Raw genomic sequence first — 26,130 nt, 5'->3', positions numbered from 1 at the left:
GAATGTCTAGCCAAATTGTGTTAGGTAAGGATTATTTCTTGCCAGATAGGCTTGAAGGAATTACTATATGTGAAAGATGGCAAATATCTCACCTCTCTGATCTCTGCTATAATGGATGGTTTTCCAGTCTTGTTGGAAGTACGTGTCTTAGACTGCTAAAGAAGTTGAATGATTGAAGCTCTAGACTAAAGTGAAAAGCTATGCCAGAAACATGGCTGCAGGCATTGACTTTGCTTAAAGCTCCCTAAGGTAGAGTAATTATTTCCTTACTTTTAAGGAGAGAATGTTAAAGTGAAATTTCCTGATAAACATAGAATGTTGACTGTTTTGAAGTGAGCTTTCAAAGCAATTCAGCGGGAGACTTATGGTCTCCACTTCTAAACACTGTATCAGATGCTTTGAAGGTAACCAACTTATTTTTTTTAACCGCTCTTTATTATTTGGATAAATCCAGGGAATTAACTTTTGTTTTTGGTTTTGACATTGTGTTCAAATTGCAGGAAACATTTGTTCAGGTAAATTTCACTGGGGAGAGTGATTCTATTCAGAAAAGGTTGAAAGGCACCTCCCCAGTCGGGCAATGATTCCCTAATACTGCAGCCATCCTGCCTAGACTTGGCTTAGGATCATTTCCCCTCATCCAGTCCTTTTTCAGCCCTTCTAAACCTCAGGCAAGGGCAAAAACCAATTAGGATGATTGCAAGCCACCCAGCTCCTTGTCCTGCACAGGGCTGGAGGAGTGGTGGAGGCAGTCTTCGCTTATCTGTCCTCATGACCTGCATTTTTTCTAGGCTGGCTTTTGGTCTGTCTAGTGAAGCCATTTCAGAGGCTGGAGAGGACCCAGGATTCTCCTCCCCTCCCCAATCACTGTAACCCCCCCCCCCTGAAGTTGTGTTTTCAATCTGAGAGAGGCAACCAGATCGATTCAGGGCAGCTGTGAGTGAGGGTGGTGGGACTTGGATTACCCCCTCCAAAGTCAGAGCAGAGAGTTCAGTTCATGGCATCTGGAATATCTGTGGCCTCACAGATGCTTTCTAAGGGCCATTGGACGGCTCCCTAAGTGACTGTCTTGTTTTACTGATTGATCGTAAGCCGCTTTTGGAGTCTTGTAGGGCTGAAATAAGGGATACAAATATGCCTTATATATTATTCATTTCAATCAGTCAAAGAGTAAACTTCCTCTGATGGAAAGGCAAATTAGAAATGTCCCCCTCACCTCGAATTTCTGGATGAGCTTGCCCTGTGGTTTTGCATAGGTGTGAAACAGAAAGGTAACAACAATTCACAGTCAGAATCAGAAGACTGGGAGTGACGAGATGGGCTGCTAGAAGGAAAACTCCTAATATGGCTGTACTTGTAAAGATGTGTGGCCACGATTCTTTGCCTCCAGGGGGCTCTTTGTCTACTGACTCATCTGCCCAGAAAGCATTGCACATTTCAGAGCATGTTTTCGGGTGCGCAGTGAGTTCACACAGGATCCCAGAGAGGGGCTCCTTATTGCCTGGTGTGTGCTGCTTGTGCACCCTGAATGCACCCCTTGCGACTGCACACCAAGATCAGTAGCGGTGCTCAGATAATCTTCCAGGGAAACTTGTCCTGTAGGACTGATCTTTTCATCTGAGGCGCTCGCAAGGAGCCCGAGGGTTAGCACACTGTGGCTATTTGGGCACTAGTGCTTACAAAACGTCCCAGGTTTAATCCCTGGCAGCTCCAGGCAGAAGCCCATTTCCTTTGCAGTCTTTCTTGCTGCACCTTTTCTTCTTCCCTATTGGCTTTTTACGCAGATTCTCCCACACTATGTCAGACAAACAGGAGCTGAACCACCCGTCGTTTCTTCACATGACCTCTTCTTAAAGTGCCATGACTGCATTCCTGTGTAACCTGACTCACAAAATACCTAGATCTCTAGGACTGATAAATTTAGGTGTCATTTATCGGCTTTAATGACAGGGAGGGGAGCAGATCCACAGTAACTTTCATTAATGCCCAGGTTCCACTAACCTTTGTTGGGAAAAGCAGCTGGTACCGAAGTGGAAAACTCAGCAGGATGTTAGTAGGCCAGTGATCAGAAAGATGCCAAGCTTCGATGGGCATGTCCTTGCATCTGTTTGGCAGCAAGATGCAACTCATTTTAAAACTGCCTCATTTGGGGGGTGCAAATACCTGAAAGCTGGACTGTGAAGAAAGCTGATGCGTTTGAAGCATGGAGCAGAGCTTGGCAAAGACCCTGGACTGACAGAAAGACAAACAGGCTGCTCCTACGAGATCCAATCAAGCTGGAGCTTTCCGTAGAAGCAAAAATGTCAGAGCTGAGGCTGCCGCAGTTTGGGCACATCATGAGAAGGGAAAACTCCCCGGAGAAGACAAGTATGTTAGGGGAAGTCAAAGGCCGAAGGCGAAAAGGGAAAACCTAGCATGAGATGGACGGGAAGCCACAGCCTGGACCTTGGAAGAGCTGAATGGAGCTGTTGTGGTCAGGAGATTTTGGAGGGCTTTCATTCCTAGGGTTGCCATAAGTCAGGGATGACTCGATGGCAACGCAGCAACGAAAACAACAACAACGTGTACCTGAGAAGTGTCAGCCAAGATCATACCCCATCCTGTGAAATGGCTTCCTTGCTGTAATGTGTATCTGTTCATGGCACATGAACAGATGTACTGTTCCAGTTTTTGGTGATGATCCAAAATAGTAGCAGACCTTTCTGTGGTTTCAAGAAAGCTGCTGTAGAATTGTGAAGGCATCCAAGTACAAAAGACGTGCCCCTATTACTTAGTGATAGTGCAGTGACATACTGAGCACAAACTGAATTTCCAGCACCTTGCCTTATCTCAGTCATCGTCTTGAGAAGAGCCCCATGAGAGACTGGCCAACTTCCCCAGGATGTGGGAGTAGAGAATGCCCAGTCTGGCAAAAGAGGGGAAGGGAAGGCAGATGTGGCCAGCGGGTGACTCGGATTCGGTTGGTAGCCTGCCACTTGGCTTTCTCCGTGCCCAGATAGTTCAGGACACTGAAAATAAGTGCCAGCAAACTAATATTTGGGCAGCTGCAGAAACACACAGAAATACAGCTGTGTGCTTCCTATGTCCAGTTACAGACAAGTAGCCACGTCTGGACCGGCAGATGTCTCCCGGGAGTCACCAGGAGCAGCTCTTTGTCTCCGATTTCATGGTGGTAAATCTCTGAGATTGCCACTGATCGTGATGGCAACATTTCATTCAGCAACCTTATCTCCAGACTTTCCAGGATCAAATCAACATATGTATTTCTTATCACTTGACTGTATTTGGATGTGTAGATACTATGCTGCCTGATGTGAGAATTACTGTTCATTTGTCAGCAGCTGATTTGTCCTGTCTCCCATTTCTTGTCTGCATTCCTCTCCAAAACCTCTCAGGATATAGCAAGGGAATGTTTCACAAGTGATGATTTAGTTTTATACCCTTTTAATTTGACTTCGCAAACGTTACTCCCACTGACTGCAGGTTTGACACGGTGCCAGTCTGAGAAGTATTCTTTTTTCCATTTTCCTAAGCTAGTTCTGATGTCTGAGGAGTGAAGGACCATTGTGGTTTCAATTTGGTGGAAGCAGTATGATAAGCATCAGAACTGTTACGCTTTGGAAATGTTTCAGTAATAAAGCTTTTTAAAGCGAGCAAGTTACTAGTCCAGCAAGCAGGCCTGTTGTCAAAGGCATCTTGCTAGCACAGGTTTATCTAATTTTAAATGCTGCTTTTGCATTCTGCTAAATTATTGGTTTGCAAAGGGTGATCCATAGAACCATAGGGGACTGTGCTGAGAAAGTTAATGGTAAAGAGCAAGCTAGCTGCATGTTGCTTTGCCCATTTGGGGGTTTAAAAAGCCAGTAAGGGTAGTTTTCAGACACTTACCTGATGACGCCTGTATCTGTGCTCAAAAGGTTGGAATTCCCAGGCAGGGCTGATGAAGAATCTGGCCTGAATCCTGAAGAGCCCTTGCCACTAAGTGTTACTAATACCAGCCTAGGCCGAGGTCTGAGTCCACATAATGCCTTGGTTTATAGAGGCTGGGTTCACGCAATCCTTGCAGGCTTCGGATTGTCAGACGCAGCAAGTGTCTGAACAGGGCTAGAGGGAGATGCAGTCTGCTCGCTACTGTCGAGTCATGGGAAGGAGCGATGTGCTGTTTGCCTGCCACGTGCGTTTTGCTGCTGGAGATGGAGGGAGAGTGAAGGGTCCCACCTTTGCTGCTCCTGGCGGCTGCTGGATTCAGCCTGACCTCCCTCACAGGGTGGTTATTGCAAGGAGACCGAGTTATGTAAGCTGCTTTGAGTCCCTTGGATGGAAAAAGCAGGATATAGGTAAAAGGAAGGAGGGAAAGTCATTTTCTAATAAAACTAGCAAGTGAATGAAACAAACCTCACAAACAAACTTGGTTCAGAAGCTACTGAACCAAGAGATGGTCAAAGAATCGTCCAGAGCATACCGAGGCAAGATCTCTCCAGAAAAAATTCTCAGCAGTGTTACAGTGGCTGAAAGAAGTTGGACCCGCAGTTCCCGTTGGTGTTGCGGCATTACATATTATATTGTTAAAAGAATCTGGTTCACCTGGGTTTGTCTAGACACCAACCAACCTTGGTTAAGGCACGACTGTGCAACTGCATTTCTTTGCTGAATCTAAGTGTGACTCAGTTACTTCGAAGAAGGGATTAAAATGTTGCCAGGTAAGATTTTGTCTTAACTCTAAGGCATGAAAACAAAGGACTCATCAGTAGTGCTGAAAAGAATCTTTTCTCTTTTCTAAAAGAAAAAAAATAGTATTTTTCTTCAACTTCCAGTCCAAGAAATAACCTCATAACTGAGAAACTCACATGCAGTATTGTAAGCATGGATTGGTTCTAATTAATGTATTGCTCTGCTGATCCTTTGGATTTTCTTATAATGATGAGAGTAGAATTTGATCACCTTGGGAGAAAGCTGTGCTTAACCACCAAAGAAAGAAATCTTATAATTGCATGAAGACAAAGGTAAAACTATAAAAAAAGACCACAGCCTTTCCCTTGTTTATAGAATGAAAAAGCATTGTTCAAAGGGAAGCTGACTGCCACTCTGTTGGACCACCAACCAATTTCGAGCCCCGACGTTGGATGTCAGTTTACTTCATGCTTACGGCAGTCCCTGCGTGAATGTAAAGAAGGACCTCCACAGAGGCGCCGATGGCGAGGATCGATGCCTGTATCACAGCCTCTGTAATTTTCATCAATCCTAAAAGTAGCATGCATCAAGAGAGTCGAGGGAGGTTGCTGGGCCCTAAACCTCTAGAACTGGTCCCACGGGCAAGTGCTGTGGCTGCGAAACAGAGCCGGTCGTGGTTGGGCAAGGCTTTGCTAGCCAGGGGCCAAGTCAGACTGCTGTTGCACCAGTTGGCCTGACTCCACCTGATGCCTTCTGCATTAGTCAGATGGGGAAAAACATCTTGGCTCCATCCCTCCCAAACGCCCAGGTATTTTATGCCTGTCGGGAGTTCATCCATTTGGAACACCAGCAATCAAGCAGTGGCAACATTCCCTCACGTTAGCGCCCCAGAACAGCTGCTCCAAGCTTGCACTCTCCGGATGTGTAAGACGACAACTCTCATCATTCCAACTCCCATGTCTGCCCAGGTGGGGGGGGGGGCATTTTAATCCCCTCCATATGGAGGATGTGAACTTGGGGGTTGGATTGGGCATTGCCAAGGAAAGCTCTTTTTAACTAGCATCGAACCCCATCTGCTTCCAGCTGCGGTAACTGTGAAATTTCAAGAGCTTCAACAGCCTCTTTGAGATTCTGCTCAAGCCACAGGCTCAGTGCAAGAGCGAAGGCTGGTGAGCCGCGTTTTTGAAACCCGAGAGAACGTGGCTTGTGGGAGGCGACACAACTTCGATTTGACTGGAAGGAAGCTGCTGCAGGCAGTCAAGTCCTTCAAAAGTGTTGGCTTCCCTGCAGAGTTCAGAAAATTTCCCTCTTATCCATCCTCTTAGGCACGGTTTAAGCATGTGTTTGGCAGAACCCGGCCCTTGAGTCATGGGCCTTGTGCTGCCTCTCCGTTGGGCGGGCAACTTCTGCCTGCACATTTTTTGTGGTCACCATGCTGTTACCGGTGCTGCCCAGACTAAGGGTCTCTGGGCTAAGGCAGGGCAAGTTGCGCATCGGATGCGGCACTCGCGTGCGTGCTCTAAATGCAAACTAAGATTCCCTTTTCTGAGGGATGCGTTGCAGGTCTGGGCATCAATGAACACGAGTGGGAGAACGTGATGGCAGCATCATGCGGGCGGTTGACTCTTTGGGAGCTTGCTGATGCCGCGGCACACATTTCCCTCTTGTTTTTCTGGTTCCGTGCAGGACATTGGGCTCGTTGCCCATGAGTGTTGCTGCTGTGCCTTATCGCAGTACCTGGCCTGCAAAAAGGTACACACACCTGATTATCTTATGCTTCCATTGGCTGGCCAGCCCTTGGCCTGCGCTGATTTTTTACTTACTCACACGAGCACCATGGTGCCGCTACCCTTGGTATTTGCTAAGCAAGGAACTGGAATGTAGAATATCCTGTCCCGTTGGACCAAGTCCACACTTCAGAAGCGTCTTGCTTATGCAACATACTCTGCTATTATATCAACGCAAGTTACTCATAGAAGTCTTTAGGATTCTGCTGCCGCATCTGACGACGTTTGAGCATATTGTTCTCTAGGAAAAATCTCCACAGTGATTTTAGTTACATAGGAAAGTGTGAGCAACTGCTCTGAATGCATTTTTAGACGTTTTTCTTTTTGAGGCTTTCGTTATTTCTAAAGCTCATCTTTCAGGTACGAAAGGAACTGGGATGCCCAAGGGGTACATTTTCGCCATATATGCTGCCATTGCTCTGTTTGCCCAGGGCAGGGATGTTTGTTTGGTAGTGTATGTTCCCTCCTGAGGACAGGGAGCTATTTTGTTTTCCATCAGATGATTAAAAAAAACAAACAAAATATGAAGAACAGAATATAATGCTGCCTGTAGGATTTTAATTGCTTGATATTTTGCCCACAAGCCAGTGAAGCGGAATACTGCTTGAGTCAGCATTTCACTTTGTTACTTGGTACATCTAGATTTAAAGATTAAATAAAATTCAAAATGAACTGAAGGAGTCATTGTTTCTGTATTTGACATAATACCTAAGTTATTAGCATTCTATAATACCACAGATGTGTAAATACAGCAAGAATGTGTGTGATTCAAAAAATGGTAAAAGTTTTGTAATTTGACATGATTAGAACAAGAGCAGACAACTCGCTAGCATTGTGGGACAATTGTAAATTAACAAGATTATACGGTATAATAGATGTTTTCTTTGGCTTCTTATGTCTAGAAGCAAACTGCATGCCACTCTTCTCTAGTTCAGGCACTGGAGATGGTTATAGCCACACAAATAGTTGTGTAAGCCAAACCCTGGCGTGAGGGAAAGCCCCTCTGCTTCAAAGTGAGGCTGAGAGGATAAAAGTTGTCAGGTCCACATCTGCACAATTAGACAGCTCTCAGGGAAGGGGGTGCTTAGCGCTGCTGATACATGCCTTCTGTCCTTTTCTTTTCTTTTCTTTTCTTTTCTTTTCTTTTCTTTTCTTTTCTTCTGGAATTCTGATCAGTGGCATCTGACGGGGCTGGGAGGGGGGTATAGCTTAATGGCCTCACAACGTCCTGGAGGAAGAGTGCCCTTGGGGCGCTGTGGGATTGAAATGCCAGGGCCAAGCTGCCCTTTGCTGATCGTGGGCCTCTTCCCCTTGCTATGACACCGTCCACTGGGCCTGCCGCGATGCACCACTATGGAGGGCCCATTGATGTTGGAGGGGGTCCACCAGAGAGGGCAGCTTGCCGAGGGTCCCTTTGCAAGGATGAAACTGTGACATCGGCTGCACTGGTGGCAGTCCCTGCATTAATGCCCCTGGCTCGTCCCACTTAAAAACATGCGGAGGCTTAACCTTAAGTTCTTAAACTTAAATTCTGCAGGCTTAAACTGGCCAAGGAATTTTTGGTTTTCCAAATTTCTTCCTCCAGGAGCATTTCCCTCATTGACTGGTTGCCAAGGAATCTTTGTGTATCTGCTTTAGGATGAATGCAAAGGTGAAGGTGATTCAGAGAGAAGGCAGGCCAGCCCTCTTGGCCTCTTCACGACCGACCGACCGAGGGAAGGGAATATGCACTCTTGAGTGTTCCTCCACCCTTTGCAGCGGCCTTTTCTTTCATGATATTTCCATTGCGTGATTCTTCTTAATTTCCCATGGAACGCTGGGTTGCTTTAGGACACTGCCTGGAATAGGGCTGAGGGAAGCTGTTCCATCTGTGAAGAAAGAATATTTTGAAATTGGAACTGGGTCAGGATAGAGCGAATTCTGAAACTCATGGAACGAGACTTCTGCCATTGTGGCCTGCATGGAAGGTCTGATTCCTGTCTCCGGAAATGACAGAGCAACAGACCAGTTCTAGCTTGCCGCCCTCAGGAGGGCTGCTCATCTTACTATCATGCAGACGGGTGTGGATTACCTTTCATCAGGAAGGTCATGGCTCGGTTGGAGCTGTCTGAAGCAGCTCGCTTTTATGGACCGAAGGGAAAGGAGTGTGGTATCTCCAGCAATTTCTTCTTATCCATTTGATCCCTTGTGAAGTTCTAAATAGGTTTGATCTCCAGGAATGTAAGCATGGTACTCAGGCAGTAATTGCGTGGCTGAGGCAAAACATCACTATCTGACAGAAGTCTGATTTTCTTTAAAATATTTATATGCCACGGTCATGTTGTTGCCAGGCATTTAAGATGGCTGATAGAAAGCGCAAATTGAAATGCAAGTCGAAATTCCATTGCATGTTGGGCGATGTTTAGCCCTTCACTCCTTCTATGCATCCTGATTAATAGGGGTAAAAGTCAGCATAAATGTTGCTTCACTGAATTTGGAGTAGTTCCTCTAAGGTTGAATATTTTTGTAATCCTAGGGCTGGGAGCAAAACCAAGACACGTTTAGATTTAGATAAACTGTTGTACATGGCTCCGCATTATAGGTGAACTAGGCCGGTGTTACTTAAAAGGAACAAAACGTCAGCTTTCAGAAATGTGGAAAATGAATTTATGCAAAGTAGGCTGTACTTGTCTCATAAATGTGGGAAAAACTCCCCATTTTACAAGTTTTATTTGGTAATGGTAAAATGGATCGGCTACGAATTTAAAATAAAATGACATAAATCTGATTGAGTTGGATATTTTATAGTGGAATCCTAGGCCTTCGCAACTGGGAAAACCAGTAATGTTCGAATTTGCATAGTGGGTCCCACAAAGAACATCTTCCTAGTTAGCATGACAAGCATCTAGGGAAGTGACATGGGATGGCAGGTCACCCTGAAGCAACCCTGCACGTTTGTTCGCCACACTTGGAAGCATCTTTCTCAGACATCTTTTCAGTGTCAAGCAATACATCTGTCAGCGGGCTGAAAATAAGTTTTAAGCTGGATTGCAAATTGCAGAATTAGCATAAATATACCCAATGATATCAGTCTGAATGGCGGCAGGGAGTAATTTTATATGACTTGACAAAGAAATGTCTTTGGTGATCTAAACCTGAGTGCATTGCTCAGATATAAATAATACTTCCTTTACTAGGTGAAAATTGGGCACATTTTACAAGGAAGGTACAGGGCTTTTATTCCAGAAACTGAGCTGGAGACCATAGAATTATAGAGTCATAGAAGGGGCCTAGAAGGCCAAGACAAGAAATAGTATCTAACTTCTAAAATTCCCTTTACTTCTTATCACCCACCTATCCAGTCCAATCTATCCAATAAATAATAATCTATCCAATCTATAATAACTGTAATAGCTCCAATTGTAGCTGGAAATGGTGGAATGATTTAAATGTTGGGGCTGGAGAGGTCTTGACAGTCTGGGGGTTCCAGAACAGAGTATTTCAGGAGACTCATGCAGGGGCTTGGGAGTTAGGACAAAGAGTTGAAGATCAGTGCCGGCTGGATTAGGAAGCAAACAGAGTTAACCGCAACAGGACAGGCATGGGTATCGGGGGGACAGCTTAGTGGCAGCGGATGTGCCCATCCAAGCTGGCACCCAGCGCTGCATCCCCCTCCACCCCCCAATCCCACACACTCAAGGACCCGTTCTTAATGTTCCTACCCATGGGAGAATACTCACAAAAGGCCCTGAACACCAGTGAAACGGGGCAGAGCTTTTTGCAAAACAGAAACCTTTCCAGTGCTTTAATTTTCAACAGAAAATTCTCTGCTTCATAGGTTGATGATTAACATTCGACGCATGGCAGTTGGAAATACAGGGCTGGGCAAGCTTGGCAGTTTCTGGGTTGTGCCGAATGTTTTTCAGGTCCTAAGCGAGTATGTGAGGGAGAACATGTATGTGGTTAAACATACGTGCCTCATGGAGCTAATATTTAGTGACCACAAAAATGAGGGTCTCTCAGTAAGCTCTGAGGAAGAGAGCTGAACTTTATCAAAACAGATCAGTAGTTATTGGCATGTTCTATAGGTGGCTAAAATTAGTTTCAGTACATTTGTTTGCTAACGCAAATAATGTAAGTGAAATGCATGCCATTCCATTAAAATGTTTGACATAAAGTAACATTTACATCTCATTAAGTTTGGTTTTATCTTTGTTTAATTTCTTCGCCCAGCTATTGCAAGTCCAGTACTTTTACATACTGGGAGAAAAAGTACTTTTTAGCCTTGTTTGCTGAATAAAAGTTAAACAAACACGCTGAATTAGTGGTCTCCAGGGAAGGGGCTTGATGCACACCAGATGTTTGGGCCTGCTGTCGGAAGCATGTCTCTCCCCTGCTTTTCCCTCTCCAGCAGTCTTAGACGCAGACCTTAGAAGCGCCGTCTTTTCTTTGAGCTCTGCAGGCTACAAGCAACAGAAATCGATGTAACACTCCCTTTGAGATGCGGGAGTGGAGTCTGCCTATGTGAAGAGGGGAATCCAATATGGATCTCAGCCCCTTCTTCCCTTGCTGTCAGAAAAGTCCTCCTCCACTCTCAGGGTGGAACTGCTGCTTGAGGGCCAAACGGAGAAAAGGCCAGGCGCTCCTTAACCTTGCCGTCTCCTTACAAGGTCAAGGAAATCTCTCTCAACTTCACCCCCTCCCCCAGCTCTCCTCCTTCCTGTTCCACAGCGGGCTGGTTCTCACGCTTGGTCTGAGAAGCTTCACTTTGTAGCCACGAGACAGCAAGCTCCTCTTCCCGTCTCTGCCACTCCACCACCTCCTCTGCAGCTGAAGAAACCATTGGAGGAGACGAACCTGAGAGAGCTCCCACTCTGATGGTTTTCTTCAGCTCTGGCCAGCACGGGGATCAGTGAGGGGAGTTGAGGAGTATCACCGCATTTTTCCAGTACAGCGTAATCTTTTCTGTGCAGATGACCCTACCAGAATTAGCCTAACATGGATTGGAAAATTCTCCGAAAAGCTTTCCAATTCAGAATTTCCCAGGAAGCCCATTCCTTCAGCATTCCTGCCCAAAAGCCCGAGATTGGCGAGCTCTATTAACCCTATTCACTGTTGTTAAAAGAGAGAACCGTCACTCGCAAAACTGCACACTATGTGACCTGGTGTTCCTGCGGTGGACCTGAGTAGCTCTTTCCTAGGTTGTTGATTGTGACATGCAAACTCAAGCCACTGGGGTATTTGGAGGCTAAACAGCCCTGCTGTTCACCCATGGTTTATTGCTGGGTTAACTGTTGGATTGTGCAGCCCCTAAATAACCCAGCATCCTGGGTTCACTCTCCACGCTTAGCCATCTGCAAAGGAGTCCCTCATGGGTAAACGCGGCCATTCTGGAAACAGTGCCTTCACTCTCTCCTGCTTGTGGCTGGTGGGTTCATGTGAACTGGCCCTGTTCTTGTGTCATCCCTTTGAACTGCTGATGGGGCAGTTCAGGTACAGATTTAGTCTGCTTCGGAGGAGCCTACTTCAGTTCAGGTAATTCCTGGATCAGCTCAGTTTAGGATCCGGGACTCGGTCTCTTTCACTCAGTGCCATAAGGACTTGCCAGTCCAAGGCACATGTTGCACAGAGTGCTCATTGCACCTAATTCAGGGACTCTTAATTGTGCCAACCAAAGGGAACATATCCAGGGCTATCCTGTACCTCACACAGCAGGGCAAAATCTGTAATTGTGGGCAAGCCGCCTGCGCCTTCTCACTGATGCACTCCCGATATGCCAACAGGAAACTTCACGGTCCTCTAGACAAAACTGGCAAATTACTGCCAATCATCTTCCATTTTCCCTTTACCTTAATGGGTCCCTATAAGATAGCATTGTTGCGTAGGCAAATACAAAAGTGATTAGTTTGAAGCAGACACGCAGGACAATCATCGCTTTCCCCCCAAATATGGGAATTTGATCAGTTTGCCGATACGGCACTCCTGGCAAGCTGGCACGTCTGTAATCAGCGATTCATTTGCCATGTTTTTCTTTCTCTCTTTCAGAAGCTGTCTGCCTCGGATACCACTGAGGGCCTGCTCTTACCCGATGCAAACACACCAGATGTCGGACGCCATGGCCAAGCCCGCAGGAGCAGAGCCGGTCTCCAGAGCCGGGGAGCTCTGCCATGAATGTGGGCAGTCCCACTTGCTGCCAGATAATCACCTCTATAACTTCCAGGACGAAGTCGATGACGACCTGACTTGCCACATTTGCCTTCAGCCGTTGCTCCAGCCGATGGACACACCTTGCGGACACACGTACTGTTTTAAGTGCCTCGAAAACTTCATGCAGGAGTACAACTTCTGTCCAATGGATCGCAAAAAACTGTCTTTCCAGAGCTGCCGGAAGTCCAGCCTTCTGGTGAGGAACCTTCTCGATAAGCTCATGGTCCATTGCCCCTTTCACGACGACTGCAAGCTGACCATGCAGCGCTGCGAGCTGGAGGCTCACCTGCAGAACAGGTTTGCATCCGTTTCCGTAACACCGTCAGCTAAACTTGCATGCTGTCCCTGCTGGCACATTCGTGATGGTTGGTAGCTTATGGTGCTTTTTCATTTTCCCTCTGAAGATGGCGTCCATTAAGGATGGGGACTGCACTTCAACCTGGGTTAAGAATGAGCACTCTGGAAGGCAGCTTCTATTCACCAGCCTGGACCGCTTGCAAAGCTTACCAGCGCAGGGCCCAAGGTTGAACAGGGCATATTCATTAAGCAGTTGTGCTCGTCATGCTGTAGCTAAAGTGTGTTTCTCCCAGCTAAAAATTAAAACCTTCAGCAGTTTTAATTGGGAACGCTATCTTGCGGGATTTGGAGAGCTTCAGCAAAACTCTGCTGTAACCATGAAAAGAGGAAGCCTTAGTTGCAAAACCGCAGGGGGTTCTCACAAGCACGTACATGCGAAGAGCAGCCGCTCTAATTGGACGGAGGTGGAGGCTTTGTTAAATCAAAGCTGTAGTTATACCTTTCCACCCACTAGGCATTGCGAGCACTTTTATATTGTGCAGTTGTGGTTTCTGGGGACTGACTGTGTAGGTTAATTCAGCAGCTTTTCAGTGTTCAGGTCAGCAGTTTATTTTTAATGGTTTCATGGTGAATGGCATGGGCAGTGAGCAGTACCAGCTTTACCCAGGTCTCTTTCTCAAGCTGACTGCAGTAAAGTTAGCATGGAACACGTGGCCGTTTTAAAATTATACAAGGACATACCTTGGTGACAAAACTTCCAGGGTAAGAGTTGTAAGACTTCTGAAAATATTCCAATGGTCTGGCTATGGGTTATGCTGAGGGGAACAGTGATGGCCAGTGGTGGCGAACCTTTTAGAGACCAAGTGCCCAAACTGCAACCCAAAACCCACTTATTTATCTCAAAATGCCAACACTGCCATAAAACCTGAAAACTCAGGTTTTAGTTTAGAAAAAACAACTTACAGCCAGTCCAAGCAAATAGGTCTGTCTGTCCGTCCGTCCGTCTTTGGCAGCGCACTGACCGGCCATGCGAAAGCTCGGCTGAGTCGCAGCTAATGATTCGCGGCTCGTGACATCATCGCCTGGTGCCACTACTCCTTTCTGAGCATGCGCATGGCCCCTTTGTGCACTCTTGTCCGATGCTCGGCTGCTGGGGCGATGCTGGGGCGACTTGGCTCGCGTGCCGACAGAGAGGGCTCGGCGTGCCCACTGTGGCTCGCGTGCCATAGGTTCGCCACCACTGCTCTAGGCAATGATCACTGGAAAGACAAGTCCCTCTCCGCTGCTGAAGAGGACTGCAGGAGAGACTGATCAGGGCCATGCAGCTGCTCGTCCTCCAGAATAAAAGACTGGCTTAAGCATGGCTGCTTAAACCTGACACATCCTCTGTAGTCTAACTTTCAGTAGACACAGTTCTGTAGCACCAAAGATATCAGATGTGCAGAGTAAACTCTGGGGCCCGATGTTCCTAAGTTGCATAAAGTTGCAAACCAATATGTTATAATTGTTATAGAAAGAAGTGAGTATGCATTTTTTAAGAAGAAACGTGTAAATGCTAAAATAGGAAGCTTGAAGCTTGCTTGTTTCTTTCTTGATGATTTTAAATTGCAGTGTAAATTGAGGGCTTTAAGTTTCTTTGGTTCAAAGTGGTCCTTCCTGGCACATGTACCTAGTTCCTATGCACCAACTAATGAGCTATACGATTCAATTAAAATCAGTGTAATCTAATTCTTCCGCAAGCGTACATGCAATGAAAATAATTTGTCCCCACTGATCCATGTCTGACTGCCGTCCATTGTACCTGCACTGGTACTAAAGTGTATGTAACTTGCATCCATGTGCTGAGCAAGTCGGTTTGACTCAGTGGTACCCAGGACTAGTCTTGATTTACATACCTCCCTACCCCAAACTATTAAAAAATAAGAACATTGCTCAACTAATTTGCACATGAACAATTCCAGCTTTCACATCCACTGTGAAGCTTGGATCTCTCCACCTCGCAGCACTTCTGCATATATTCATTAGGGAATGCTTTATAAATGCACTGTTTGAGAATTTTGCCCACAGTGTTTTTGTTGTGGGTGTCGCATCTTCCCAAGAAAAACAAAACTGAATTTCCATCTTCACAGAGCCGCTTTCAGACACAGCTTGAACTCGGCGTTGATTCTAAGAAGCAGTGGGATGCAGGATTAACAACGCAGTCTTGTGTCAGCTCAGAAGTCACACTGAGTTCAGGAATGTTTGACGCTAGTCAAGTGTGCATCGCAGGGAGCTGAACAAATTTTGGCCCGAGAGCTGAACTGGCGCTAGGCAGCCCACGTCCCCGAGCGAATGGGGCCACCCAGGGGCGGCCTGTGGCGTCTGACATGACAGCCCAGACCCCAGCCATACATAATGTACCCCCACACACCCGCCTGCACCCCCAAATGTACCCAGTGTCTGCCCCACCCAGTGCAACTTTATTAGTGAGGGAGCGGGGGGAAATCGGCTAACAAGGACGCCGGTTGGCTAGAAGAGACGCCCCCTTTGTGGGGAGAGGGGGGTCAGGGAAACCGGGTACCTCGTGGCCCCGTCCGAGGGTTCCCATGCTTGCGGAGGATTTCTCTTTCAGCCACTTAAGTCTTCAGTCTTTGCCAACACTTTTTCATTTACACAACACAAAGTTTAAAGTTCTGGCATGACTAGCTTCTGTAGTTACATATTAATCTGAAGCCGAAACTGAAATTCAACAAGGAAAACAGGAAGGCGGGGCAGGGGGAGTTGTATGGAAACTTTTAAGTTGAGAGTTTTGGATGTTGGGCCAAATATTAAATAATTGCTAGAAAGCTGATTTTAAAGAGAAGTAATAGTTCACGGCTACTTTGTGGATGTTCAATTTGGATGGGAATAGAATCGTAGCCGCCCAGGGCAGTCTTCTGTCAGAGATGCTTCCTTGTTGCTTGTTGCCCTGATAGTTACTGTTTGAACCCACATTTGTGGTGTCAGCAATATTGCTGGCAGGCACACAAAAATGGGGAGGAGGAATGGGAGCGGGGGGCTTACAGTGATCCTCCACTCGCCAGTTAGCTGTGACCCTCGTTTCCCCAAATGCCCCGTAATGCTCTATAAAAAGTTTCATTCATTTTGTGGCACAGTGCCTTCTTCGTGGTGGCACCAGGAACCCTCCCTCTGTAAGCCCCCCATTGGACGTCATGGCCAAGTCTTCCAGCCTCACCACCAGCCAGAGGTGGGAGCTGCATTGCTGAGGGAACTTGTGGCCCCTTGCTAGATACTTACATATTGCATAATGCTCTGGAAGAAAGGGAATGAGCCATTCTGTTTCAGAGGTCTTTGCTCCTACTTCTGCAGGTGCCTTGGCTTCCGGAAATACAAGGCTCAGCTAGAAAGGAAAAAGAACCCTCGCTCCAGAATGAAGGCAGATTCTCTTGCGAGGCAGGAAACAAGTCTCCCTAAGGAGCCCGAGGTGTCAACAGGAATGCCCTCCCTGGTGGCCGGAAACTCAGTGGCTGGCGTGGCATCCTTGGAGACTCCGGAGCCGGGGCTGGTTAATCCCGCCTTCGACGGCAGCGAGGAAGGTAGGTGCTGCTGTCTCAGGGCGAGCTGCGTGGCCAGAGAAAGCAAGTCTTATTCGATGTTGTGAGCCGCCCCGAGGCTTCGGCAAGGGGCGGCATAGAAATGTTTTAATTAATTAATTAATTAATTAATTACGAAAGAAAGTAAGTCTGCATCAGGAATGCATTTTGGAAAATAGGCAAGCTTGCCAGAATTTAGTGCATTTCCCTCCCTTCTGCTCTGTTGATGAGAATTCACTGGTCTGGTAAAATAGAGCTGTGACCTGGTGCTGTGTTTGCCCTGTGAGCCTCTGACTGATGCCTGAACTCGGGTGAGCAAAGCTTCTGGAATCTCAAAAGCCCCAGAGGTGTCTGGGTGACATTTGTACTGGTTGGCATGGGGGCTTTAGCAAACTTTGCTTTTTCCCAGGAATAATTAAACCTGAATATAGATACACATAAAATAAAAGGGCCAGCTCCTTCTAATTTACCTATTTTATGCTAATTGAACAATTCATATTTTCTGATGCAAAATTCGGATTTCCTGGCTGCAGATTTTCAATTTTTAAAAGTACAGAATGAGCGCCCTTTTGAACTCCGTGCACAACGAGTGCAGGTATCAATGAGTGAAGGGTATGTATGCCATTTATGTATGTATATCAGTCATGGGCCAGCATAAGACCATTAATATCCACAGATAAATTAGGGAGGGAAGCATTTACGCTCTCTGCTGTTATCTGCCGTAACAACCAAAGACCTCAAGGAATGAAGAGCAAGATTTCAAAGGCATGAGGAGTTTTGGTTGGTTTCACATACATACTTCTGCATTTCCCCTGCCCCACAATCTCATCCTTCTCTCGTTCAGATTTGCCCCAAAGAGCAAGTCTCCTAGCAGAGACAATTACAATTGAAATCCACCGAGAAGACCCTGAAGAAGAACTCGGCATGAGGATAGTTGGGGGTAAAGACACTCCTCTTGGCAACATCGTCATTCAAGAAGTTCTTCGGGATTCAGTTGTTGCTGCAGACGGCAAGATAGCACCTGGAGACCATATCCTAGAGGTAGGCTTGCTAAAGTGAAAAGTGCCGGGGTAGAATGATGGTTTGATACCTGACAAGCACAGTCGAGTTTGGAGACTAATCTTGCTGGAACTTAGAAGGCTGAAAATGCAGGAGGAGGTGGCTTGCTCAGCCACAGAGGGCGGCTCCCAACAGGTGGAAAGACGTGGAAGTAAAGGATGCCCCTTTCAGTGACACGATGCTCCCTTCTGGCTTTGCAGGGAGCTCGTCACACTGCAGAGGACAATAGTGCCTTGACAAGCTGGTGGGATTATGAACCCGTCTGCTTCTTCTCACTGGCTTTTGTAAGCGGGGAGAACAGCAGGGCTGGCTCTGGTTCGGATCTCCTTTTGAGCTGATGAGGACTCTCCGTGACCTTTCCTGACAGCCCTATTTTCTGTTCCCAGCTCCTGCTGTCCTGCCCTTTATTCTTTCTTAATGCCACAGAGGACGCTAGGTTTTATTTCGGCCTCTTTAGCCATGCGAACAGCACTTTCCTGCAGAAATAACCTCTTCTTTTCGTGCATATTTCTGGAACGCTTGTGCTCTGAATTTTCCTTTTAATGCACTTGAGGGGAGAGGGGTGCTAGGAGCCCTGTTCCAAACAGCTCCCTGATCAGTGTGTGCTTCTCTCCTCTTCCAAGGTGAATGGCGTCAACATCAGCAGCGTGACTCACGGCCAGGCTGTCTCCCTGCTGCGCCAGCCTCGAGCTGTGCTCCACTTCACCGTGCTGCAAGAGAAAGGATTCACCAGCAGGGCTGGGCCGCTGGATGCCAGTCCGGTGAACCAGGAAGTGATCCACGTTACCCTGGTCAAGAGGGACCAGACTGAGCCCCTTGGCATCAAGCTGATCAGGAAAACGGACGAACCGGGGATTTTCATTCTGGATCTCCTCGACGGAGGCTTGGCAGCCAAGAATGGGAAGCTGAGTCAGAATGACAAAGTCCTCTCTATCAATGGCCAGGACTTGCGTCAGGGGACACCTGAAGCAGCCGCGCAGATCATCCAGGTCACTTTACAAAGAGGAGCTAATCAAAATCTAATAGCTCAGCCCCGAAGTTTTTGAAGGTTACAGCAGGGAAGGCCAGTCATGTGAAGCCACCCTTGGTGGGACTGGACTGTTTAAACTCATACTGTTTATTTTGACTCGCAGCAGCAGTAAGAGTTGTCTGCTTACAGGCTCCTTGCAGGGTTAAGATCAGGTCCTTTTCCAGGGGTTTTCTTCTCATTTTCTCTATATTCCTTTCCTGCTTCCAAGCTATGGGAGTTTAACCTTTACTTCATTGTCTTTGCACTTTCATAGACAAACAAATAGAAACCACTCATGTTTGTTTCACTGCAAAAGACATGCAGTCTGTAAATAAAACATTTCCTTTTGAGTTGCATACCAGTCTGTTTTAATGGTTATAGAAAACCAGTATATTTATTTTTTTAAAACATTTCTATGCTGCCCCATTCGCCGAAGCCTCGGGGCGGCTCACAACATAAATTAAAATATAATACATTAAAAACATAAAACAAATTAACAATATAAAATAAGTTGCCCTGGCCAGATAAATAAGTCGCCCTGGCCAGATAATTAAGTCGCCCTGGCCAGATAAATATATATATATTTATGCTCTTATGAGATATTGCAATTATAAGCTGTGAAACTAAATCCTTCCTTTCCCCAAAATATTTAAATCAACCCACCTGGTTTGCCTTTGCTGCGTTGTTGCCCTGTGTTCGATACACCATAGTTTAGCCTTCCATGTATGTCAGGGCTGTGTGTATGTGTGTGTTGCGATGGGAAAGGAAGTGTGTTTTCCCAAGCTGTTTCCTGATCTGTAAACTGTACTTTGGAGAGATCCAGGCAGGTTTCCATCTGCACTGGAACCTGGAGCCCTCATTTAGAAGTTACCTGGCGACAGCTAAATATCAGACTGGTTTTAGCCGTCATGATATATTTTCCTGTCGATCCACAGTTACCTTTAAGCCATGTGATTATGCAATAGCCTTTGAACTTTCCTGTTCGAAAACATTCCTTTAAGTGTCTCCTTTCGGGCCTTTCCTGACAGATGAGTGAAGCAAGAGTCAACTTCGTGGTTCTCCGTCAGCTTGGCGGGCAGCTCTCAGATGCTGTGGAAGATGGGAGCATGTCAAGCGGCAGCAGTGGGGGAAGCCCCATACATGGCTCCAGGCGATTGCAGCAGCCACACTACCAGCGCAAAACCGGCTTCCAGAAGGTGCGTGGCTTCGGCTTCGACGGCCTTGATTTAGCCGCTGCTGCCGGCAGAAGCTTTTCTGCAGACAGCACTGCAGGGTGTGGGAAAGAGACCAGATGGTGAGCGACAACCTGCATCTGTATTATGGATTCCTCCGCAGAAGTATTCTTCACTAGTAAAGCTCAGAGCAAGTCAGCTTCCATTAACTGCAGAGCAAAGGTTGCCTTTAAGGAGCTGATCCTGCCCCCTGCCCAATTCGTGCGTTTCCTCCTCTTGGAGGAAAGGAGGCCTAGGAGCAGATTGTCATTTCAGTGCCAGCGACTAGTAGATGATTCCATATTTGAGCTCCCCAGTATGTGAAGAAGCTTTCCTTAAACTGGCTGAGAATTTCTCAGGAGTTGCTTAATTTCTTAAGGCTTTTCCTATTATTATATCGCTGTCTGTTAACAACTCAGGAAGAAACAAAAAGTTCCAGTGTCTCTGGGATATATATTGTTGCTGAGAAAATTCATATCCCCAGATGTGTGGGGTATTTTAATACCCCAAACAAAGGGATGAAAGAAGGTTATGTGCAGGTCATGTTTGTCTATTTTGAAAGTGAAAACCTCCAGCAAACAGAATTAAAATCCATTGAGGGAAAGCCCTTTTATGCTGGTTTAAAATTAGTAGAGCAAACTTTTGTTATGTGGATTATGGGTAATAGTCAACCATTGGTATGCATTGCCGCAGAAGAGATTAAGTCCTAAATTAGCTGTACTCAGTGAAACCTGAAATGTTATGCTGATTCAAGCTTTCTGGGGGAAACATTCTGCTGGAGAAAAGCCTTTTCATATGCAGTGTTTACTTTTTGTCTGGGGTCCAAAATGACTCCTTTTGTGACTAGTGCTAGGTTCTGTTTGACACAGCCTGTTACATACAAGGGATGTATCAGTCCAAACGGGAGTCTGATATTCACTGGTCTGGCTCATGGAAATAGAGCAAAGTAGTGGTTTCTTCTCCTGCAATATCGGAACTTGTCCGCAGTGTTGTACAACTAATGGACAAGCTGTTGTGTGTGTCTCTCCCTTCCCTCTCCTCCCTTTTAGGCACTCCCTCAAGGTTACCTCAACCACGAGAAAGTAGTTATCATAAAAAAGGAGCCCAAAGAATCTCTAGGAATAACGATTGGTGGCGGGAGAGATGCTAAACACAGACTCCCCATTTACGTAACTAGTGTGCAGCCTGTTGGATGTCTCTTCCGAGATGGTAGGATCAAGAAAGGTAAGATGTGCTTAGAACTTCCCCTTCAGCTTAGTGCATGAGCTGGCACGGAGGGAGCAGGAATTACCTGTTAATGGAATTGCACGAGCTGTTATTTTTAACAAACGGTTATTTTCTGTCCCCATACGAACACAGGAGATGTACTTCTGAGTATCAACCATGTTGATTTGACTCATCTGAGCTACAATGACGCGGTCTCGGCACTGAAAGCAAATGCTGCGCTGCACACAGTCACACTGAAAGCCTTGGAAATTGTGGCCCCAGAGCAAGCGTCGGAGTCCCCCGAGGGTCTTGATGGAAGAGAACTTGGGTTCAGCTGGGCTCCACTCTGGACCATGTGGCTTGGATTGCCCAGGTAGGTCAGCTGGCTAGGTGTCCCCAGGGGAAATTTCTCCTGGGCTGGCCTACCTTGGGCTTGGTCCTCTTTCAACACTAGTCTTGTCTGTCAAACAAAGCATGTAAGAAATGCCCAAAGCTTTTCGGTACTTTTGTTCACCGTGCCTTTGCAAAGTGATACTTGCAAATATTTCTCAAAGTCAGTGGCCGAGACCTCACAGGAAGGAAGCTTAACTGTTGTTTGTTGTGATGTCCAAGCTGATGGACCAGGTTTTAGGGCCCTTGTCCTGCCACCAGAAGGTCTGACTGGGGAGGTCAGAGTAAATTTAAGAAGCTGAGAGGACAGGAAACAAACGCAAACAGCATACTTTGAACGATGGTTTTGGTCTGTTTGCATGCTTTGAAAGATTCAGACATGGTTTGGATTCTCCATTTTGATTAGAACAAATAGTGGCTTGGTGTAGCAGCTGACTATTGCTCACTTAGATTTATTTGTTAGATTTATATCCCACTTTTTCTTTCTTATGAACTCAGAGCTGCTTACACCATTCTCCTCCTCCAGCTCTCAGTCCTGTCCCCACAACAATAACCCTGTGGGGCAGGTTGGACTGAGAGTCTGCGATTGACCCAAAGTCACCATTAGCTCTGTGGCCAACTCGTATCTTAGAAGAGAGCACCAGATGAACATTTCTGCAGATTGTGCGGCTTCCTAGAACTGCAAAATGCTCTCGGGAAAATCAAGGAAGCTCGATGCGATGGCAACAGTACATTTTCAGATGAAAGCAGTGGCCATCCGGCACCCGCAGTTTTGTTCTCCTCTGCCCATAACATGCAGTGGTATGTAATACTGCCCTAACACTGGACTGGGCCTTGAAGCACCCAATACGGTCTTCTTGCATCATGTGCTTCCATCATACACGCTGATAGGCAGAGGAGGGGATGCACAGCTTAGGGCGGGCATCTTCTGCATGAGTCTGTCGTGTTGTCCTGAGGGTGTTGTGTGTGTAGGCGTGTGACAACCAGGTCAGAAAGACAACAGGGACATGGTTACTGCCTCTTGGAAAGACCTTTCCTGACAGCTGGCCCAGCAGGGCAGCTCCCTTTATCCCGGTTGCGTGCCTCCTTGTGGCCAGATCCGTCTCCGGCCGCAAGGCATTCTTCCCTGATGCACAGTCAATTGCAAAGCAGATATCTGATCCCCCAGGCCAAGAGATCGTTGCAGTAACAACCTCGGGCCCATATCGACTTCAAAGAGTGCACTAATGTAACGCAGATGGGGCATTTCTAGCAAGGCTGCCCCTGCTGCTATCAGCCCCCGCCCCCCCCAAAAAGGTGAAAGTTGATTCCGCTTCCATGTCAAAAGAGGGAAGGAGTGTGAGCTCTCCCTGACTGGCATGTGTTCTGTTTCAGCCACCTTCACTGCTGTCAAGATATTATCCTCCGCAAAAGCAACCCTGAAAGCTGGGGATTCAGCATCGTCGGCGGCTTTGAAGAAAACAAAGGGAGCCAGCCGTTCTTCATCAAAACCATTGTGCCCGGAACCCCCGCCTACCGAGACAAAAGGCTGAAGTACGTACTCCGTCGGCGCCCTTGCGGAATCTCCGGTGTTCTGTGCAGTGCCTCTGTGGGGAACGCAAAATCGGCCAGCCAGCCACACATCTCCGCGTCCCATCAGGGCTGCCGAGACGGGCTCCTCGATTCATAGTGCTGAGGAGCCCCGGGTAGAGACTCATGCAGAGACACGGATGTGCAGCGGCCGAAGAGCCCTGCCCAGCACCCGCTCCCCACTCACTGGGCCGCCACTCTCGGCGGTTGTGTGAAGCGCCTCCACGCGCATCCTCCTGCTTGGAGTGCGAGGGTTTCCAGCTGGGGCCTCATTTTGGAGGCGAGGCCTTTGAGCTCAGCGTGCATGAAGGAAGATGGCTGGCTCCAGGGAAAGAGGGTGGCTTCGAAAGAGGCAAGGCTGGGGCACTGCATCACGCAGAGGGGCAGCGGGCATGCTCAGCCCCCGCTGTGCTTGCACCTCCCCGTCCGTGGGGCCCAGTTCACTCTGCTCCATGCTGCTCTCTACGGATTTTTCTCTGGTTGAACAAGGTGGTGCTGACCGGATCTTTGGGCTTCTGTTCAGCCCTCGCCAAGTGGCTCTGGCTGCTTAGCGAGAGCGACCCAGCATTCTGGCAACCCAGGCAGAAACTGCTCTCCTGGGTTTGGCCGAAAGAACCCAGCAGCAGGCTGTGGTTGCTCAAGGTGGATTGTTCGTGAAATTTAAGCCTGATGTCTGTGGAGGGTTCTTGGGTCGTAGGTGCCTGGGCAGTTGCTTTGCCTTAACACTGGTTTTTTCTCTTTCCTAATCAGGTGCGGGGATGAGATCGTGGCCGTGAACGGGACGTCCGCTGTCGGAATGAGCAATGGCGAGCTCATCCCCATGCTGAAGGAACAACGCAATAAAGTAACCCTCACAGTGGTCTCTTGGCCTGGTAGCCCTGTCTAAGAAGTAAACCCTAATCCAAAGTTTAATTGAGGAACTATTTGGTGCCAGCCTCAAAGCCTGGCATGAGGCCCCAACCAAGGAAACATAGAGCTGGTCACCAGGAGTCCCATTCCTAAGCAAACAAGAAATGTAGCTTCTTGATAGAATCGAGTTTTAGGCCCAACTAGCTCCCTCTGAAGGAAGCCCATGCCCTAGCGAGCCGTTTGAGTTGTCATTTTATGAGTGTTGTTTTTCATGGCCTTTCATGTGTTCCACAGGTGAACTCTGAGCCTAAAACTCCTGTTTTAATCCTGCTCAGATCAAAGATGACAGGTAGAGCTCGTAAAGGTGTGCACAATGAATGGTGGCCCTCTGTTGTTGCCCTAATATTTAACTTTGGTGGCAACTTTGACGATGTCAACTAATAAATACAGCAGGTGCGCTTCACCGCGGCCATTGTTCCTTTTCATGGTAGACGGGATGGAAACAGGAATTGTTGTTTCAGTCTGCATCACAATACGGGGTCCCCTGTCTTCAGCTCTGTTCAATTCCAAGTCATTTGCTATGTAAAGTTTGCCTCTATTCCCTGGCAATTTCTGTGAAAGGGTGTGAGATGCTTGCGTGAAGCCTGCTTCAGTAGCTACCTTCTGCTTTAAAGTTGGATGTTCTCTGCTGTTAAGAATGAGGGTTGGGAGCTGTGGAATAGTTTGGGAAAGCGCAGAGTTGGTGGGATGCTCTGCCCTTCTCCAGTTGTATTCTTTCCCCCTGCCCAGCTCTGTAGAGAAGCGCCAAAATCTAAGTTGGTCCTGCCACTACCCTGTCCAGGTGCGCCCTTCCCAGAAAGAGGGAAGAAAGAGAGACAGCTTGTCATTTCATCTAGTTTGAAAGAAATGAATCAAAGCAGCCTCTCCTTTGTTGTCTTTTACCTGCCCACATCCTGATCTTTTTCAAAAAGGTAAAAAGCCACCTTACATCATGGGTCTTTCCTTGTTAACTCTTTCTTCAGGGTTCACGACCCAAGAAGCTTTAGCATCCTTTCCCTCATCCTAGACTCTGTGCTGTTAGCAATTGTAGAGGAGGTGGAAATTCCAACCTGCCCAGGCCTTCCTGACATATAGAGGAGAACATGGAAATTGTAGGTAAAGGTCATTATATAGTTGCTAAATAAATGGAGGGGGCCTTTTGCTCCCACCAGGCACCAAATAAAACCTTAGTACATTGTTCTCCTCTTCTCCACACAACCCCCTCCAGGCTCGTCCCTAAAGGGAGGGTTGCCCAGTTATAGTATCGGTTCAAGGTCTTGGTTTTCTGGTAGCTGTTGCATAGCCTCCCAAGGGGGTCTGCATGCTGTTAGATTAGGAGTGGTTACACACCAAGAGGACGTGCTTGTGGAAGCTTCATCCGTGGTGTGGGCTGCTCTTCTCAGCTGGGTTTCCAGGTCCATAGCGTGCAGCTTGCTGTTCTTCTCTGCCTCAACTTAAGTGTCAGGACGCATTCCACAAAGAGGCGCAATGTCTGAATGGGCCTTGCCTGGGGCCCTTTCATGCGGGGGGCATGCACACATGCAGGTCTCTGTACTGCCTGGGGTTGCAGGCCGACTGTTTGCCGGATGGGTTTCGCACCAGCTCTCCGATGCCCTTCAGCTCCGCCCTTTTGCAGAATGACAGTTCAAGTGAAACTGCCTTCTCCTTCTGACATATCGGAACAGCGGTCAGTTCTCATGTGGAGCAGGAATGTGAAAATCCCCCAAGGGAGACCAGATCATGCCTTTAAATTGGAGGTGGTTGTGCGCACGCACAGAGTTGTGTTACCAGCCATTGCCGGTGCCCTATTTGTGGGGACGGTGGTGTGGTGATTTTCAAAGGGAGGTCCGTCCGCACGCCACCCGAGTGTGGGTGCATGCAAGGGGTTAGCGCTTCCGTGAAAGTGTGGTGCTAATGAACATACATTTCTCTCTCTGCGGTGTGCTGATCAGGACAATTCCAGCCAGCTCCCGGCCAGGCTCCTGCGGCCTCTGTAACGTTTGTCCCTTGTAACTGCTGCAAAGAGGGAATCCAATGCCTCTCCCCCAACGAGCAGCACCATTTCACTGTGTTGACTTATTTCAAGGTGCCTTTAATGTTTTCCAGGAATTCTAGTAGCTATTAAATTGCTTTGTACCAAAGAATTTGTAGAAACGTGACAGATTTGACACTGTTTTGATGCATTTATAAATTATTCTGAGATTACTGACACTGTTTGGGTTTTTTATTCTGACCAGGTTGGCCTTGCTTGAAGAGGGCTTTCTGCCAGCTCGGCTTGGTTTTAT

The 26,130-nt window shown here is 47.3% G+C and overlaps 1 protein-coding gene across 2 annotated transcripts in view; it reads left to right on the top strand.

Annotated features, from left to right (window-relative positions):
- The window catches only part of LOC123022106 (ligand of Numb protein X 2-like), a 45,092-nt gene extending 19,036 nt beyond the window's left edge, over positions 1-26,056 (top strand). Inside the window, exons 1-10 of one of the 2 annotated variants that reach the window (XM_044427529.1) lie at positions 3,621-3,625; positions 12,483-12,941; positions 16,290-16,516; positions 17,358-17,554; positions 18,196-18,561; positions 19,610-19,777; positions 20,842-21,016; positions 21,152-21,371; positions 22,763-22,921; positions 23,708-26,056. In XM_044427529.1, the coding sequence (XP_044283464.1) occupies positions 12,526-12,941; positions 16,290-16,516; positions 17,358-17,554; positions 18,196-18,561; positions 19,610-19,777; positions 20,842-21,016; positions 21,152-21,371; positions 22,763-22,921; positions 23,708-23,843 (2,064 nt within the window). In that variant the 5' untranslated portion in view covers positions 3,621-3,625; positions 12,483-12,525 and the 3' untranslated portion in view covers positions 23,844-26,056. Of the gene's footprint in view, positions 1-3,620; positions 3,626-12,482; positions 12,942-16,289; positions 16,517-17,357; positions 17,555-18,195; positions 18,562-19,609; positions 19,778-20,841; positions 21,017-21,151; positions 21,372-22,762; positions 22,922-23,707 lie in introns of those variants that run through there. The other variant, XM_044427528.1, reaches the window with a different exon arrangement.
- Positions 26,057-26,130: the final 74 nt, after the last annotated feature.

The sequence above is a fragment of the Varanus komodoensis genome, unplaced genomic scaffold (assembly GCF_004798865.1).
Source record: "Varanus komodoensis strain SLA01 unplaced genomic scaffold, ASM479886v1 scaffold18_3, whole genome shotgun sequence".
Classification (NCBI taxonomy): domain Eukaryota; kingdom Metazoa; phylum Chordata; class Lepidosauria; order Squamata; family Varanidae; genus Varanus; species Varanus komodoensis.
The sequence above is the reverse complement of the archived record's forward strand: the minus strand, read 5'-3'. Positions and strand labels throughout refer to the sequence as shown.